The sequence below is a fragment of the Acipenser ruthenus genome, chromosome 9, assembly GCF_902713425.1.
Source record: "Acipenser ruthenus chromosome 9, fAciRut3.2 maternal haplotype, whole genome shotgun sequence".
Taxonomy (NCBI): domain Eukaryota; kingdom Metazoa; phylum Chordata; class Actinopteri; order Acipenseriformes; family Acipenseridae; genus Acipenser; species Acipenser ruthenus.
The window spans coordinates 9,341,380-9,359,093 of NC_081197.1; the positions used below are offsets into that span (position 1 = coordinate 9,341,380).

General features: G+C 36.0%; 1 protein-coding gene across 1 annotated transcript in view; it reads left to right on the top strand.

The window, feature by feature from the left end:
- Window positions 1–668: 668 nt before the first annotated feature.
- The window catches only part of LOC117962455 (limbic system-associated membrane protein-like), a 617,235-nt gene continuing 600,189 nt past the window's right edge, over window positions 669–17,714 (top strand). The window contains exon 1 of the mRNA XM_059031079.1: window positions 669–906. Coding sequence (XP_058887062.1) covers window positions 843–906 — 64 coding nt within the window. The 5' untranslated portion in view covers window positions 669–842. The remainder of the gene's footprint in view (window positions 907–17,714) is intronic.

Genomic DNA, 17,714 nt, shown 5'->3' on the forward strand with positions numbered 1-17,714 from the left:
CTCGCAGCACTCATTTCGGAGGACGCAAATGCTCGTCTTCGTCTCGATTGGATTAATGCCAATCATCTTGGTTCTTGCCTCCCCATCCCCCTGGGCCAAACTCTTACATCTATAAATAGAGACCCCTGGACAGGTTGATGACCCCCATACACAAAGCCAGCAATACACTCTTGAAATTGCATGTTTTCTTATTATTTTCTGCTTATTATTTATTTATTTGGCAGACGCCTTTATCTAATAATAACTGAAGGCACAATTTACATTAGGTAAGAAATTACACACAACAGTATATACTGCAGGTAAGATATTGAACGTGTATTTTATAGTCAAATAATATATTTACTGACACTGTTAATTAATATTATTAGAATAGTACATCTTTTCATATATGATGGGTTTCTATTCTCTTTATTTCTATTTTCTAGGATGACATAGCACTATAATAATAATAATAATAATAATAATAATAATAATAATAATAATAATAATAATAGCTTTCATTACTACATTTATAAGTATTTTACTCAAAATACAGTTGTGTTGTACTGTACTGAAGCATCACGTAGCCCCTTGCTTGTTAGTCGCGAGGTGGCGGTGGTGAGCAGGTAGTGTTTGGGGAAATCAAGCAAGCAAGCAAGCGGCAGAGATTGAAATTGCTCTCTGAGCCTATTGCCAGCCCTTCACTGTGCTGCAGCATTGGAAGACAGTCGGAGCTGGTAGCGCGCTGAACAATCGAATAAAAGAAACAAGCGGTTCCAGTTTGGGGAAACAACTGCAAGAAACCTCACAAACTGGATTGTGTGTTTTGGTGAAGAAAAGAAGAAAGAAAACAAGAAGACAACATGAATTGCTGCTGGATACACAGCATCTGGATCGTGGGATTTCTGTTCCTGTTTGGATTTCAAGGTAGGACTCCTCAGTTTAGAAGATTTGCAAACGTTACAATTCTAACATGTATTTCACAGAGAAACCACTCAGACGTGCAGTTTTTCTTCTAGGGATGTGCGAAAATGAGGAAGTAGTATTAAGTGTGGAGCTTCTTTACTAGCTGCCAGGTAAGTCGAATCAAACGACGCAATACTTCAATAGTAATACAAAGCCTTAATACGACACAATTGAGAAAATGTACAACGTACAATAACTGCAAATACCTGGCTCCACTGAACAGTAGTATGTGTAAGCTTCAAGTAAGTACTACTGTACAAGTACCGCTAACTTTCTATACGGTACATCATCAGTCTCTGCACCACGGTGTAATGTATGCGCATATACAGCATTAAATAATAGCAATGTAAAGTCATATGTTAATGTAATTTGTAATTGACATTCTTTTAATGCACACGCCCTGCATTTGAGATTGATTATCTACTCTAGAAGACAAATAAAACGGTGCTAATACTGATCAGATTATCGTTAAAATGGCTTAACAAAAACATTAACTTTCGTCCAGTTTTATTTCAAAAGGTTTGCATTGATAAACACTGTCACAGTTGATTAACCCTGATTTTCCGTATTACAGCTATTTAAAAAGACAGTAATTCAGCTGGTGTAGGCAAGTAACAGATACTACATGAATAACAGTATACTGTTATTGAGGTATAGTTCATGAATTTATGTACAAAAAAAATAGACAGTCATATATGATCATTCAATAATACGCAGACTTTCCCATTTTACCTTTGACTGGAACTACTTGGGTTCCCACAGACATTTTACAATTCAAACACATTGATCTTACTGCCTTGCCTTATTATTGGCTAACCTGAGTGACCTAGCTGCTCCCCCCATTTTTAACTTCACCCAGTTGTGCTAAGGGATGGGCTGAGAGCTATTCCATTTCAATTGGCCTACTGCAGGCCACTGGTGGTGAGTTCATTTCAGCACAAACTGCTCAAGGAAAAAGCTACCAGGCTTGCAGTCATTTCACAGGGTGATCTCACCACAGAACTGGGATTAATAATATGGTGAAGCACAGTGCCTTAATTGAGCCCAGCTTGGGTATTTATTGGACTAAATTACATGTTCTCCCCTTGTCTCCTTTTAAAATGCTGCTGCTTCTGTCAGGATTAACCAGGTTACAGGAATTCTAAGGGGCTACTGTTCCATTGGTTTGTGTAGTTGATTCATAGATTGTATATAATCACTGCCCTTTTGTCCAAACTAGGTTCACTGTATCACCGGAGTTCCCCAAACTCTTTTTTGTTCTGCACATCATGAGATGCTCAAAGCATCTGTTTTGTGTGGTATCTGCCTAATGTCTAAGGAGAATAATAAACTCTTGTATCACTGCACAGTTTAAAGCTGAAACACTTGGTTATTTCTAAACAGGAAAAGATAAACAGTACCAAGCACTACTTTAAGTGTAAAATAGAGTCAGTGCATGCAAGTTGACTACAGAATGTAGTTCATGCTGACAAAATGTATTTAGTGCATCCAATGCATAAGCAATGGTTCTCCGTTTCCATACCATGTGAATAGAAAATGGGAATCCAGTACCGGTACCAGTCATTACCTGTGTGATAATGCATGTCCTGCCGCTATGCAATATTTGTTCCAAATCCATTTTGTTGGCAGTGTTGTGGTACTGTATGATAACAGTACATCTAGGATGTATCCAAGGTTCTCACATGGCATTATATATGTCAGTTGTCTATTTTCTGTATCTGTAAGGGTTAAGTAGGTGATGTCAGCAGCTGCACATTCATAACCCTTCAGTTTATCTCATGTAAATAATGGAGAAGAAACATTTACATAATTCCCATTGGAGAAGTGAATCACATTTGATAGGATTTTATAAAAGTGCTATGTGGTTAATTTCTCTGTGGAGATGTGTTTTCTCTAAACCTCAAATATTGTTAACCAGCTGTATAATAATACAATTTATCACTATTCCCGAGGTCATGACTGAAAAAGAATACCCCCGTGTTTATCTGTGTTCTTGTTCACATAATAAAAAGGATAACAGTAATGATCATAATTATTCATGGTTGCTAACTTTGGGCTTGAAGTACATGAACGATGCCTGAGGTGGCTGTGCCATTTCTGAAATACAAAGAGCTCCTTTAGTGAGCATTGGAGCCGAGGGACCAGTATTGGTACTGTAAAGAGGTTAGACAAAAACAATATACTGTAAATGCCTGAGATTTGCTGCATTTGCTATTGCATCCACGTGATGTTTTCTGTAATATCTAAAAACTGCACTTGCTTCTTGCAAGTCGGTTTCAGTCATGGTGGGCAAGATGGCAGATCCAATAGACTCGACTGACTTCTAGACGGATCTCTTTGAAAATGCAACCGTCGGTTGTGCCTATGTTATTTCACAATTTGATAATTCACTAGTGAATTCACATTAAGTCCATGTTGACAGTAAGTTGTGCATGTGCAGTACAATACTTTATAAGAGCACTGTAACAAATCAATTGATGCACAACTGAGGTAGCTTGATAATAAGGAATCCCTGGACATTTAAATTACATTATTTATTTATTTATTTATTTGTTTATTTAGCAGATGCCTTTATCCAAGACGACTTACAGAGACTAGGGTGTGTGAACTATGCATCAGCTGCAGAGTCACTTACAACTACGTCTCACCCAAAAGACGGAGCACAAGGAGGTTAAGTGACTTGCTCAGGGTCACACAATGAGTCAGTGGCTGAGGTGGGATTTGAACCGGGAACCTCCTGGTTACAAGCCCTTTTCTTTAACCACTGGACCACACAGAACCTGGAAGAATTTCAAAAGGGACGAAATAAACAACTTTATGAAAATCCTGAAGATGTGATTCATGCCTTGTTTCTACTGTAAATGAAGACTAATTTCTTGCCAACAAATACAAATTAGTTCTGAATGTGTCTTCACAACAAATTATTTGAGAGTAATAACAGAGAATAAGTGTTAATAACAGAGAATAAGTGATCTGAATCACATGTAAACCCATTTGGACATCTTACTTTTGATAATTACAAGGTGCTACAGATAGCCTATTGAAAGCTCTCCGTAGAAAGCATTGGAGTCATTCAATGCAAATTTCAGCACCTTGGTCAGCACCGGGAATTCCACTCTATAGTGTGGTTTCCATCCATTTATCTAGCGAGTTTAGAAGTTCAAAATAGTAGCGACATAAGGGCGAAAAAATGGCTTTTCATCCACTGCAAATTATAGCGAGTCGCTTCCCTGTGATGTTTCGTGATGGCATAGCCTCATTTTCACGTGTCGCTACGTTTTCAGGTTATTCGCAAGAAATATACCCCCTAGATGATTTTCCATACATTTTTTTTTACTCACTCGCTAGTCTAGAGAGTATACATTCTACCGAGTTAAGCTCTTTAAAAAATAAATAAAATAAATAAATCAGAACCTTGAACCAGTTACCACATATGCAGTTGAAACCAACAATAAAATGTACATCCCGTATGGCAAAACTGAACCTGCATCACATATTTCCCCACTAGTTTAAGGGTTGCTTATTCTATTTCTGCCCTTTTGTTAGACATCTTCTTTGCTCCACGTCTGCCAACTTGTTTTTATCATCAGAGCATGTGCATTAAACAATGTGACATCACTGGAATGACGAAGAAGGGCGCTTATTACCGTTTACATGCAAGTGTCGAATAAAATGTCACTGCGAGTAAAAAATAAAACCACCTCTAGGGAGCGAGCTTGTCATGCAAGTAAAAAATAAAACCACCTCTAGCGAGTGAGCGTGTCATGCAAGTAAAAACTTCTTAAAAGTCGACTTAAACCCTTTTCCATAGTGTTTGTCGCATATATTTTCTTATTCAAATACGTTTTACCGAGCTTAAAAAAAGGCCTTATGATGTTCTACAGGTCAGCTCCTCCATTCTTCCTTGGAGACCACCACTCATTAGGTTGCATCATTGCATCTTAACAGTGAGTTTATATCCCAGCCTGCCACTGCTGGGCTTCAGTCAATCATGAGGCTCATGAGGGTCATGACACTATTGTACTGGTGAGCATACCAATTGAAACAATGCTTTATGGACCACAAGCACTAAAAATATACAGAAAAGGGAACTAGTTGCTATGCCTTGAAAAATGTAAATATTTGTTGTTATATACTCTATAAATGTAGAGGCTTATCTTTTTGGAAAAGTAATTAGTTTAAAAGGACCACTACATTAAAATATCAAATGAATTCCGTGCTACCCATTGCCTTGTGTCAAATGCAATGTATTCTGAGAAGTGTGTTTGAAAAGAAATTGCTCAATTGAAATGCTTGCAAATGTATTCATTATATAAAGATAACCCATCCACTTTAGAGTTTGTTAAAGCACACTTTAGTGACTTTGTTAAAAACACAATTTTTTTTAAGATAAATTATTAATAAAAAAAGAAGATTAAAAATGCTAGTTTCACATTAATAATGAATTGTGTCCATTAGCTTAAAATAGTCTAGTGATGGCTGTTGGACTTGAATCAGCACAGAAGGTGTGACTGTGTGATGTGTAACTGTGTTACATTAACTGACAGCACTTGTGATTTATAGGACTGTTTCCAGGGTTTGGTGTTAATCGTGCCGTGACACACAGGGTGCTATTCACAATGCTTTACTCCGAAGTTATTTAAAAATCGATTCTGTTTGCACGACACGTATCAACAGTTTAAGGAACGCAGCAGTCTCGTACCCTTTCATGAATACCTGTATCAAACTTCAGTCCCCCACCATAATCTTGCATTTCTCTGTACATTCAAGATTGAGGGTAACATCACGATGGTGGGAATTGTTTACCACTGTCTGATTCATAATAGAATATATTTATTAGTATATTCAATATGAATGTATTTGGACACAGCTGGATTTCACAACAGTGGGCAATCATTTGTTGCCTCAAATTAAGTTTTTGATATTTATAATCTTAAGTGGTTTTGTGGTTTTGATTTTCTGTTGTTCAGATAATGAGATTTTTTTAAATCTGATTGGTTGCCGGGTAGTGTGTCTATTATTCCTGATTCCAGAGAAATCATGTGACACTGTGACCTTCCATACAATGCACCTGCTTCAATACTGTAAACGTTATACTGCCGCAATCATTATAACTTTCAATTACATTGGATGGGAGTTACAGCAAGTAAGTACAAGTGTATTGCAAAATGTGTTTTGTCCAAAACCCAGTTTATAACCCAGGTGGATTACAAGAGTAGATCCTTTAAAACATGATTTTATATCACAAAACCCACAAATGCACTACAGTACCAAATGCACTTCATTGTGTCTAAAGCTATAGATGCTTCAGCCTACCTGTTAGTGTTGGATCTATCTGTCTGTTTCTGTACCATGTTTGCAAGCTAATTTCACCTGAGTGGATAGTTCAAACTCATAGAGCAACTCCTCTTACCTGTTTTACGTTTGGTAAACTTTCATGCTCTAACTAACTGGACGAGTTGTTCCAGTGTTTAAAATGAACTCCTTGAGATTGAATACATTCTAGCACACTATTGCATTGATTCCCATTGATTAAGGATCTGTAATTAGCTTCAATACCATTTTTTTTTACTTACCTTTCTTTTAGATCAATTTTGTTGGCCCCCCAAAAATGATTGGATTCCTGGCTAATCTTGCAGAACCACCTGCCCTTAATTGTGTACCTTTATTAATTAACAACTTTGGAGTCTTTGCATTTAAGCTGTCAAACTTGAAAAGGTAAACTGACGTTTACATTATTAGGGATGTGAAAGCTATAGTACTTATTTGTATATGTGTTGATTTTATATATGACTCCATGATTCAAAGTTACATGGATTTCTGTAAAGCTGCCAGACGAGCCATGCAAACTCTAGTACAGTATACCAGAAAAACACTATGCAGAAATGTGAACTCGAATTGAAATGATCGTCAATGGCAGTGCAAGGTTTTTTTTTCAGAGCAATACTGCCTCAATGCCACTGGTTTAATGGATCCACAGTGCTACCATTTTTTATATTTTGCCATACAAATGGAATCACAATTGATCCAAATCACTTGAGATGTCATTGTGGCAAAGATACTTCAAAGGGTTCTAATTGGGTTCCTTCAGAGCAGAACACTGGTAATAATGGTATCCCAATGGGGTTTCCTGTATTTCTACTGACATTGATTGTGCTAAATGAGAATCATATTTCAAATATGAATATTATTTTTCATTCTAAATGCAAAACAGAAGGTACTACCTGATGATGGTTACATATACCAGCAGTTACACATTTTGCAATCAGTATTTTGTAAGTGCCTGTTGATTATGCCAGCAAGTTTGCTGCCATTAATACAACATGAAGTGTTTGTGTTTGTGAAGAATACAAAAAGCAGAGAAATGGAAGAGAAGTAGCTCTCAGCGTAAACTCTTTGTAGGATCTATTATTGGCCTATAAAAAGCAGTCCGTTGTAAACCAAGTCATGTTTGCTGCCAGAAGCCAGATTACAGTCAAATGCTATCAGATATGCAATATGGAACTTGCTGCCAGCTCTGGTGTTAATATCATTAAATATTTTGAAACTGAGAAAGAGTGTAGACTGAATGCGTAGCATTTTTTTTTAGTCTGGCCAGATTTGCTCTAAAAGGATAAACACACTGTTCATGTTACAAACCTGGTAAGAATTAACTCGGGTAACAAGTGCAAACTCATTTTTCTAAGATTTTGATTCCAGTTTTGAAAAAACTATATTTTGTATTCTGTTTATAAAAAAAAAAAAAGTGGTGCACATTGGATCAAAAGAGCTGTATGTCCATCAGCACAGTTATCCATTGCCAGATATTTCTCACCTGTATTTTTGATAAGCAACCTGTCCGCTTTGCTAACAGTGGTGCATAGCACTGGTGAGGAATATATGCTCAATAATTCCAATTGTCTGTATTCTTGGTCAGAAGCTTCTGAAATGGTTCTCTCTAAGTCAACATCATACAGCAGACCTTGACGGGCCATTTAGAAGGCTCAACAGTGCCCCTTGCTCTTTTGTTATGTTTGCAGTTTTATTTTTAAAGCTGCTTGCTTCTCAAAGTGATACTACGCCTTCTTTATAACCCACTCCTTATGTTTAATGTACTTCTTTCTGATTTATGATGCTTTCCATGGTGACTGTTATTAGCTATCAGTAATAAAATAAAACAGAACATAACAAATTCAGGATCAACTCGAGTGCTGGTAAATAAAGAGCAGATTATGGGTTCTTGGGGAATTCCCTTTTTACCAAAACTAACTATTAGATAGAGCTAAGCCCAGCGCTGGTTTAAATACAACCTGTTGAGGACAGGAAGGCTGTGGTTGGCAGGGTTTAACAAGGTTATTAAGGGAACATTCTACATCAGGGCTTTTCAAACTCGCTCCTGTGTGTGCTGGTTTTCATTCCAACTGAGTAATTCCAAATTACTTGAACTATGCAACTGTTTAAGAGCTGACAACAATTAAAAAGGTCTAATTAAGCAAATTAGTAGTTCAAGTAAAGGTTTAGTTAAGTGATTGAGAGCTCAGCTGGAATGAAAACCAGAAAACACAGAGGGCCCCCAGGACCGGGTTTGAGAACCCATGTTTTACATCAATCTAGCCAACTTCCATCGACAAATATGGCTCCCAAGCCAAAACCCCATCTTAACCATGGGCAGTGAGCCATCACAGGTTTACCAAGGTCCTAAAGTCTGCCCATATAGCTCCTTATAAATACACCATCAAAGTATTCCTTATATTCTGTGAGGGATGTTTAATGCTAAAAAGTGCAGTTATTTGTTGTCAGTTTTCAATATTTTTCCACTTAATTTATTAAATGCCCAGCTGGTGGTGATGGTGAATGTTTGTACTGTATGGTTAGATCTGAATTTAACCAAGGAAGAAGGAAGTGGGTCTTGTAAAACTCTAAGCTCTTAAATCTAATTTCCCGAAGCACTTAGCCTTGTTTTCTATTTTTCTTTTCTTTTTCTCCACCCATTTAGTTTCTTTACAGTCACTGCCCTGGCAGACTGTCAGTGTGATCACCCTAGAGGACTGGGCTATTGTGCTGTTGAGTCACGTACCGGAGTCAGTTTCCACCTCCAACCACTGAATAAAGCAGTGTGTCATTTTCATTACTGTTAACATTTTATGTCCAAAAGGAAAGCAAAACAATTGAATTAATCTGACAAATCCAGACTAATTTAACTACCGTACTAAATTCAGCTTCTTTTTCTATAATATTGCCATGTAATCCAAACACAACATGCTTTGAAACAAAAGAAGGTAATTGGTAGCGTTAATAGATTTAAAAAAACAAACAAAAACAAAACAAAAAAAAAACTATTGCCATTTTTAAATCAATGTGAATACAATAGAACTACTTCTGATTTGGCTTGTCCAACATGAATGTAGAGGCCTAAAGTGTGTATCCTAGCAACGTGCTGACGTTGTTTATCTACAATACTAGCACTAAAAGAAGCGCACTCTCACACACTCAAGGTTTTAATGCAAACTGGCAACAGGAAACTTCAAACTGGGTTCTAATTTGATGCATCGTTTTATCAATATGCAATTGAAGCTCGGGAAATTTAAGGACAGATGATCAGTAATCAATGCATCGATTAATTGTTGCACCCCTTTCAGTTAGTAATAACCTAATTTAATGGCACACAATAAATACCACTTGGAGTATTTGTACAAGTTGAGCAAAGTGGATATTAGTCCCTAATCCTGATAAGATGTGTTGAATATACAACACTATTCATGACATCATTATATGTTAATTTTTGCTTGAACTGCTCAGAAGAACTGTGCTCAGTGCCTTGGAATGAATCATTTTCTACAAGGTCATATTTTTCAGTCTGAGCTGTGGTCACTTTGTGGATTGTAAACAACTCATTCATGCCAGTCTGTCGCAAAGGTCCTTGGCAATGACTTCCTAATTCCAATAAAGCATGGAAAAAAAACATCAGAAATCTAATCATATACTTATTCTTTTGAATATAATGAACTCAGACTTGAATTCTGGTCTTGGCTCCAGTGAAAATGCAGCAGCAGTAGGAATATGTAAAATAGTAAAGTTTATAAGTGTTTGGAGGTACCACTGATTTCCCTGTGAAGCAAACGGATCCTCCAAAGCAGGTATTACAAAGCTGAGGGTTTCTAGGGGATACGGAACAGAAAGTTAGTATTTTGACTTTTGTGAGGCACAGAAAGAAATATAGACAACTAAAACTCAAACATGCAATTATCTAGAGTCAGCTATGGCAGGATTTCAAAATCTCCTTTTACAATAATAAAGATTTCAAACAAGGCCAGTCACTACAGAAAAAGACTCGTAGTTTTACCTGATAAATCCAAACACAAAAATGTGTATACATACTGTACATTGTCCAGATTTGTTAAAATTGTCTCTGCCTTGCTTCCATTTCTGTTTCTCTGAAGCAGAAAGATTTTTACCCAGATTATATTAATTAACAGAGGGAAACAATATCATGCTTTGAACCGGAAAATAATGACTCACATGTTCAGGCTTGTCAGATTTGTTTAGCTATAGAATTATTGGAACAATTAGGGAGAGAATTTAAAAGAAAATGCAACGTGAATGAAGGGCATTTTAATAGATTGTTTGGTAAAAAGGAGAATCTGCCATGAATATTATATTACGTACTTAAAGCTGGCGACGAGGAGTGTGAATTACCTTTGTAATACGATATAGGCCAAAGACTGTAAGAACAATCTTTGTTGCTTTTTAAAGAAACAACATCAGTCTTCATTGTATACAAGAATTACTGGAAAGACTATGTTGCATTTTGAAAAACAAAACCATAACTATAAATTAATAGCGTTTTCTTTTAATGAGTAGAAGAGATACTTACAGAAAAAAAGAAAACGCTATTAAATACAGTTTTGTTAAGTGCGATTAGCGGGTTGTCAAAGATTTGATTTGGTCCCAGCCTAAATCTTTGCTGCTTGCAAGTAAATATTTAATTTCAAAATAAATATATAAATTGACTGCTAAATCTGGACATGCAATTTTTCAGATTCATAAATCTCTTGAAAAACAATCTGTGTTTTACACTCGGCGAGCACATTTAGCTTGCAAGTTGTTTATTAATTTAGTTGAATGTTTTAGAACTTTCAATAAGTGTTTTTTTTAATTAAAAAAGTGCTAATAACGATTTGGGATTAAAAGCTTTGTGGACCTTGCTGTGTCTGTTTAAGTGCAGTAGCGTGATGATCTGGAATCAATGTAGTGCAACACTGGAAAGAACGGTATGCTAGGATAATAGATTTAGTAATTACAAAGAAGAAGAGAATACATAATAAGCAGTATATACTTATGTAATAGCAGGGATACATTATTTTATATTGCATGATTAAACAGTGGTGTAAGATGATACATGTTTGCAGTTTACAGTCCTGTGTGCATTTGCCACCTAGTATTTAACATGTTTCGATTCAAGTGTACATTGCTGATATGGAATTACATTGGATGCAAAATAAGACAAAACTGGAAGGACAATCACAAACTGGGAAGACTCCATATAGCAGACCACTAAAGGTATTTTAACAATTTTATAAGCTACATAAATAATACATTGAATACTAGGCTACTGAATTTTGGATAAGGAGACATTGTTTAAATGCACTCGGTAATGCAGTGCACAATGTATGTTTCAAGAAAGTGGAAGTAATTTGTTTTCTTTCTGAAATGGAGTCTTGCTGAGAGAAGATTTATTTTCTTTTGTGCCAATGCACTTTGGAAGCTCTGGGGCAACATTGTAAAAGCTGAAGGTATTCTGTCGTGTTTGATAGTGGAGAAAGTGCATTTTGTTCTCATTGCGCAGATGAACTGTTGACAACACTTGACTGTTTTTTTGTAAAGACAGATCAAGAACGTGGGAATTCTGATCCGAAGTGCCCAGGACTTTTAGAGAATGGTAAAGTTAGGAATATTCTTTTGCTATTTATCTGATATTTTCACAAGTGGTTTTGCATCGCATTTTTCAGAGTTTTTTTTCAGCATTCATCTGTCAGTTTAATTTTCTCTACAATATATCAACAGCTGAAGATGACATTCTGTGTAGCTGTTAATTCATTGCTACCAAGAGACCCCTGACCTGATCCCAGAAGGGCCTATATATCCATCTTGAGTTTGCTAAATTTAGTTTCTTGCAGCATTGTTAAAAAAAATAGAACAGGAAGAAATCATTCTTCAAAGGACCAAAACAAAGCAAACCAGGTAATAAACCAGGTGGGTACTCCTGGGATCTGGTTTGGAATACACCTGGTAGACATGGACACAAAGACACACTCAGATAAAACAGAAATTAAAACGCACAAAATCGTTCATTGGCTAGTTTTAATGGGCTTTTTTTTTAGTATTGCTGTAAGTCAGACTGCGCTTGTGGAAGCATGTGACTCCTTGGAACCCATATCGCAGCAAGCTGGCAGCATTTTGATATCTTTTATTGGTGTTCAATTGACTGCCCTGTAATCAGACTCAGTTTTACACTGTCTGAATCTCACAGGAACAGGCCTCATTTGGGAACCTGAACTGCCCCCAGGCTTGTTTCTCTTCAGAAACTTCAAACACGTTTAACTGTTTGTATGTACTGTATGACAGAAGGCATTAGTAGCTGCTGCTTTTGATTTATAACTGTACTGTTTAATCCATTTAGTTGACATTCTTTTATTGGGATTAAGGTATCAGTGATTAAAATAGATTAATTTAAACCAAGTTAATAGTTACCTGTTGCAACATGTGCTTGCTTTTGCTGCCATTTGTAACCTGATTTCCAAAAGGTGACTCATTCTTCTATATTTTTTAATAAATTGAAGGCCTTTGTCTAAGTCTAACATTGTATGAGATAGTTTGATGAGTAAACAAGGAATGAGATTGTTCACCAAAGTGCCACACAATTCTAGTACATTTTTGAGACTGCATTAAATAATAAAACTGCTGTATTCTTCCACGTATTTTAACTGACTGAAATTACTAGCCTCATGCTGCTGGATCCAATACTACACACACACAAAAAAACAATACAATAAGAAATTGGATTAACATGTTCTTTATTTTTTCATACTTTGTAGACTTTGAAATTACTGCTAAGTTTAAGTCAATGTTGTCTCTATATGTTATAGTTCTAACTAGGAAAACAAGGCTCTGCATTTAAAGGAATTATAGTTTTTTTTTTCTTCTCTTTTTGTGGAATTTGATTTGAGGGCACATTTCAAGTAAAGCCACAGCAATCACCCTTTGATCAGAATCTATTGATTTTTCAATTGCCTCAGGGACAAGTAGTGTAGTTAAGAATGTGAAACAAGACGCTTTTATCTACTGCAGTTCACACATTTCAGGCAGCAGTGGGCGTGTTTTGCAGCAACTGGATGGCTAAATTGAAAATGCTCTAATCTAAAAATTATAAATGTTCAATGTGGGAATAAAATGTAATAACCTAAAGCTATTTAACACATGACCCTTAACAGTGCAGGGGAGGAAGGAAGCATGATTACATTGTGCTTCAAAAGCAACATTAAAAGTAGCTACAGCTTAACATTTACTGTACCAGATGCCTGTCAGTCCTGGTGTGTGCAGATATTAAAGCTTTCCCAACCTTAATCCAGACCTAAGGAGACATTCTCCCTAGTCAGCTAGTCACTGAGGCTTCTCAGGAGCAGATACTAGCAATATGTGCCAGATCTTAAGGAAAACAAACTCAATTTACTTGTGACTTAGAATTTAAACGTGAAAGAGTATTGCATCTGTGGTAACAATTTGTTTATTCAGCAGGCCCCATACCCTCATAATCTTGTCTAAATCATTTCTGGCACGGTCACTGCCAAGATAGCGTAGAAAAACATGTTTTGCATTACAAGCAACAGGAAAGCAAGTAAGGTAAAAAGGGCACTAATGCCATTTAGAGCTGCTAAAGTGATTCTGTCAACTGGCGTATTGATTATTAGAGAAAACAAGTCATCAACCGCATAGTTTAAAAAGTGACAGCTGGTTGTCAGTAATATTGCAGATTAAGCGATTAAAACATTACATTTTCATACTGTTGTTTACTGTTCCCTTATCTTTTTTGATGTTGTCTATCATTACTAAAATACTGTGTCTGTGTTTAAATGGCTTTGACCTACCTTCAGGAAGTAATCTTCAGTTCAAGTTGCCAGCCATAGGCATCTACAGTATAGGCATCAACATAGATTGGATTTGTTATTTTTTAAATGCTAAAAAAACTAAAAAGCTTTTTTTTTTTTTTTTTTTTTTTTTGTTGCTGGAATTAAAATTGATTTTAAGCCCCAAAGGGCATAGAAAAATATGAAAGAGATTTTTTTTTTTTTTTTTTCATACAAATGCATGCACTCAAAATACATTACCTTCTGCCATGCTCATCCTTACTCCCTGGTTAAAAGGCTATACAGTTAAAACCTTGTCTGCTGACCTATTTTCTTTACCGAATTGTCAGTGTGGAATATTCCTAACTTTTTACTTCTGCCTCGTCCCAGTGTATATATGCTGTCTTTTTACATGATGAAAAAATATTAAAGAAAACCAAAAAAAAACCACAGTATCTTTGAGTTTTATTTCCAACTTAAACATGTTTACAGTGTCTGTGGAATTTTAAAAACGTAAGATTATTATAATCCTGCGATCTTCATTGGAGAGGCTGCCAATGTGTTGTCAGAATCTGTTAACAGAATCATTAATAAAGGTAGACAGGAATACCCCACATGCGCACAGTCAATCCCCAGGCTCCCTTTCTATCCGTTGTTTATTCCATCATTTTAATATACCGGTACCTTTTTTGGTGAATTAACAAACATCCTTACCACTTAGCATCAATCTGTGCATTATATCCCATATTGTTAGCTTCATTTTGTAGTAATTAACATAATTATATTATTAACCTGAATGCAATTCTAAAGAATGCATTGCAGGACGAATTAATTGAAGATGAAGCTCTATTCTGTATCTCAGAAACAACCAGAGCTGCATGTTGTCATGGGTAATATGGTACACATTTACTTTTTTGAGTTTTGAGGATCCCGGACTTTTAAACTAGTTATTAGATAGTGATGTGCCTTATATGCTGATGCAGAGTAAAATTTGTAACGTGATGCAGTAAATAGGCTATCAACGTTTCAGTAAAATGTACTTAGCTTGTTGAATTGCTGGGTCACTTGACTTATGGAAAAAAATAAGTCGAAGCATGGGCCTTGAATAATTAATAATTGAAAGTGAAAATACTGGTACATTAATGTAAAGGAAATGTCATTCCAAGATGTCAAGAAACTATATATAGTGGTGTATTCCGAATCCAAAAGTACCGGAACGTCTACAAAATAGAGATTTCTGAAACACAAATGATACAGATTCCCGTTTTATTTGTTCATTGAGCTTGAGGTAACATTTAATAGGTAATGCATCCGTCTCGCATTCGACTTTTATAGGCTACTCCCCCAGTCAGTGCTGCCAGATTGGCAGTTTTCCAGACAAATTTGTCTTGTTTTGAAAGCATTTTGCGGGTAAATACTGTCTTTGGTGGTTTAGTTATTTTTATTGTGCATTTTTCTATTCCTTTCGATTATGAGGTTGTAACTTCAATCACCACAGCGTCCTGTGTAGTATATCACGTCCTCCCCCTGTCTTTTTTTTTCTGGAGCTCTGCATCCAATAAAATTACGAATCACACAAACGCTATTATTTTTTATTTGTCACCAATTTCAGAAGTGTACAATTTGTTTTTCTATTTATTTTTAAGGAATGTATCCGCTGACAGTTCTGGACAACTTAATTTCACACGAAAAAAAACAAAACAGCAGCGGTTCTTTGTGAAAAAAAAACAAGCAAAGCAGATAAATAAATTCATAGATAAATAAAAAAAAATTGTTTATAACATTACTGTTTTGTTTTTTTTATAAATGTGTATGAACTTAAAGATATATATATATATATATATATATATATATATATATATAATTTTTTTTTTTAATTATGTCTCCATCCTAAAATGATTTACTTGTGAGTTCCAACCTTCAGTTTCCAGGTGATCCTATTTAAAAATATCGCCCAGGTGCATCTATGTTTAGCTCTCGCAGCTGCAGCGTCCTTGTCCATGCATTGATTACATCAAGGACTGACTTCTGCTTTGGCTGGACTTCCACAATATCTTTGGCAAAGCTACAGTACAGCTCAGCCAAGTGTCCTGCACTGTGTGTCCTATGTACCAAGAGAACAAAGCCTCAACTTTTAATAGCTACTGTAGGCATTAAAGATAACTATTTCACATTGTATTGAGTAGGATAAAAGTCTTAATGTATTGGTTGAACTAATCTGCTATACTTTGGTTTGAGTGTGTGATTGATCACCTCCCCCAGGAGACCCTTGCAAATGAGATTCATCTCTCAATATGCTTATACAGGTCAGTTAATAGCATTTTTGGTTATTTTCACTTCCTTCGCTCCCTTTGCCACAACTCATCTATAGTACTTGAAATGACGTTCCAAGAAATTTCAGAGGAGCTGCAGCTTTGGCTAGCTAGAAGCCTATAATAAAGACTTATTTCCTGGCAATTAGCGCTTCGAATATTTCAATAATTAATTTACTTTGGCAACATATTGCCCTTATAAGACTGTTGTACAGTCATACTAATCAGAAGATAGTTTCAAGAACAATACTTCATATATTTTCCAATAATGTAAAACTAATATTTTTAGGATAATTATGTTAGGATACCAAGCTAAAAGATTATTCCTTTGGCTTGTGTTTCATAGTTCAGAGTCCTAACACTATTCAAAACTTTAAACCCAAACAGATGGGGTCATATTTAAATTGTCCGCAATGAACCTCAATAGGGTCATATTTCTTCTTGGGATCCTATCTCACACCATGTTAGCAGGAACTCTCAAGAAGGGCTTTAAAAAGCAATGGTGTGCAGTGGGTTTCCCAGTATTTTATTATTTTCTGTTTATTTAGCAGACGCCTTTATCCAAGGCGACTTACAGAGACTAGGGTGTGTGAACTATGCATCAGCTGCAGAGTCACTTACAATTACGTCTCACCCGAAAGACGGAGCACAAGGAGGTTATGTGACTTCAAGGTTCAGGGTTACACAATGAGTCAGTGGCTGAGGTGGGATTTGAACCAGGGACCTGCTGGGTACAAGCCCTTTTCTTTAACAACTAGACCACACAGCCTCCTTAGTAGGTCATGCCGTGAGACTATATGAATGTAACATTAGATAGAGGTTGGCACTGGGGACGCGTCAGGTTTTAACATTCTTAGTTTTCCGATTGGTCATGCAGTACATGACTTGCATGACTGACTGTTAAAAGGTAACATCTTTTTTTGAATACAGTATGTAAAAGCATGTTTTAAATAATGTATACATGTCATGCTAAATTGTTTGTTATCCCTGAATAGTTTTTTTAAGCATTAATAACGGTGCAGCATATCATTTTAACACAGTTTCTGGAAAACTGGAAAGGATTGCTGAGTGATAATGAAGAACTTCAAATGTCTTGTAATGCAAGTGCATTCTCAATTGAAAACATAATCATTAAAACCAAGGCATTTACGAGAAGAGACTGGGTTTTTATTGAACGTTTTATTTGATCATTTTTCTATTGTAAGTCAATGGATTTCCATGGTGTCTTAACAACATGTTGAGGGTGTTTGTGTAGTAGGTGATATTTTTTTTTGTCTAATAACCACACTAGTTTGGTCCTAATAAACTTATTGATAACTAAAAGAAAAATGATAAACACAGAGACAAAAAAAAC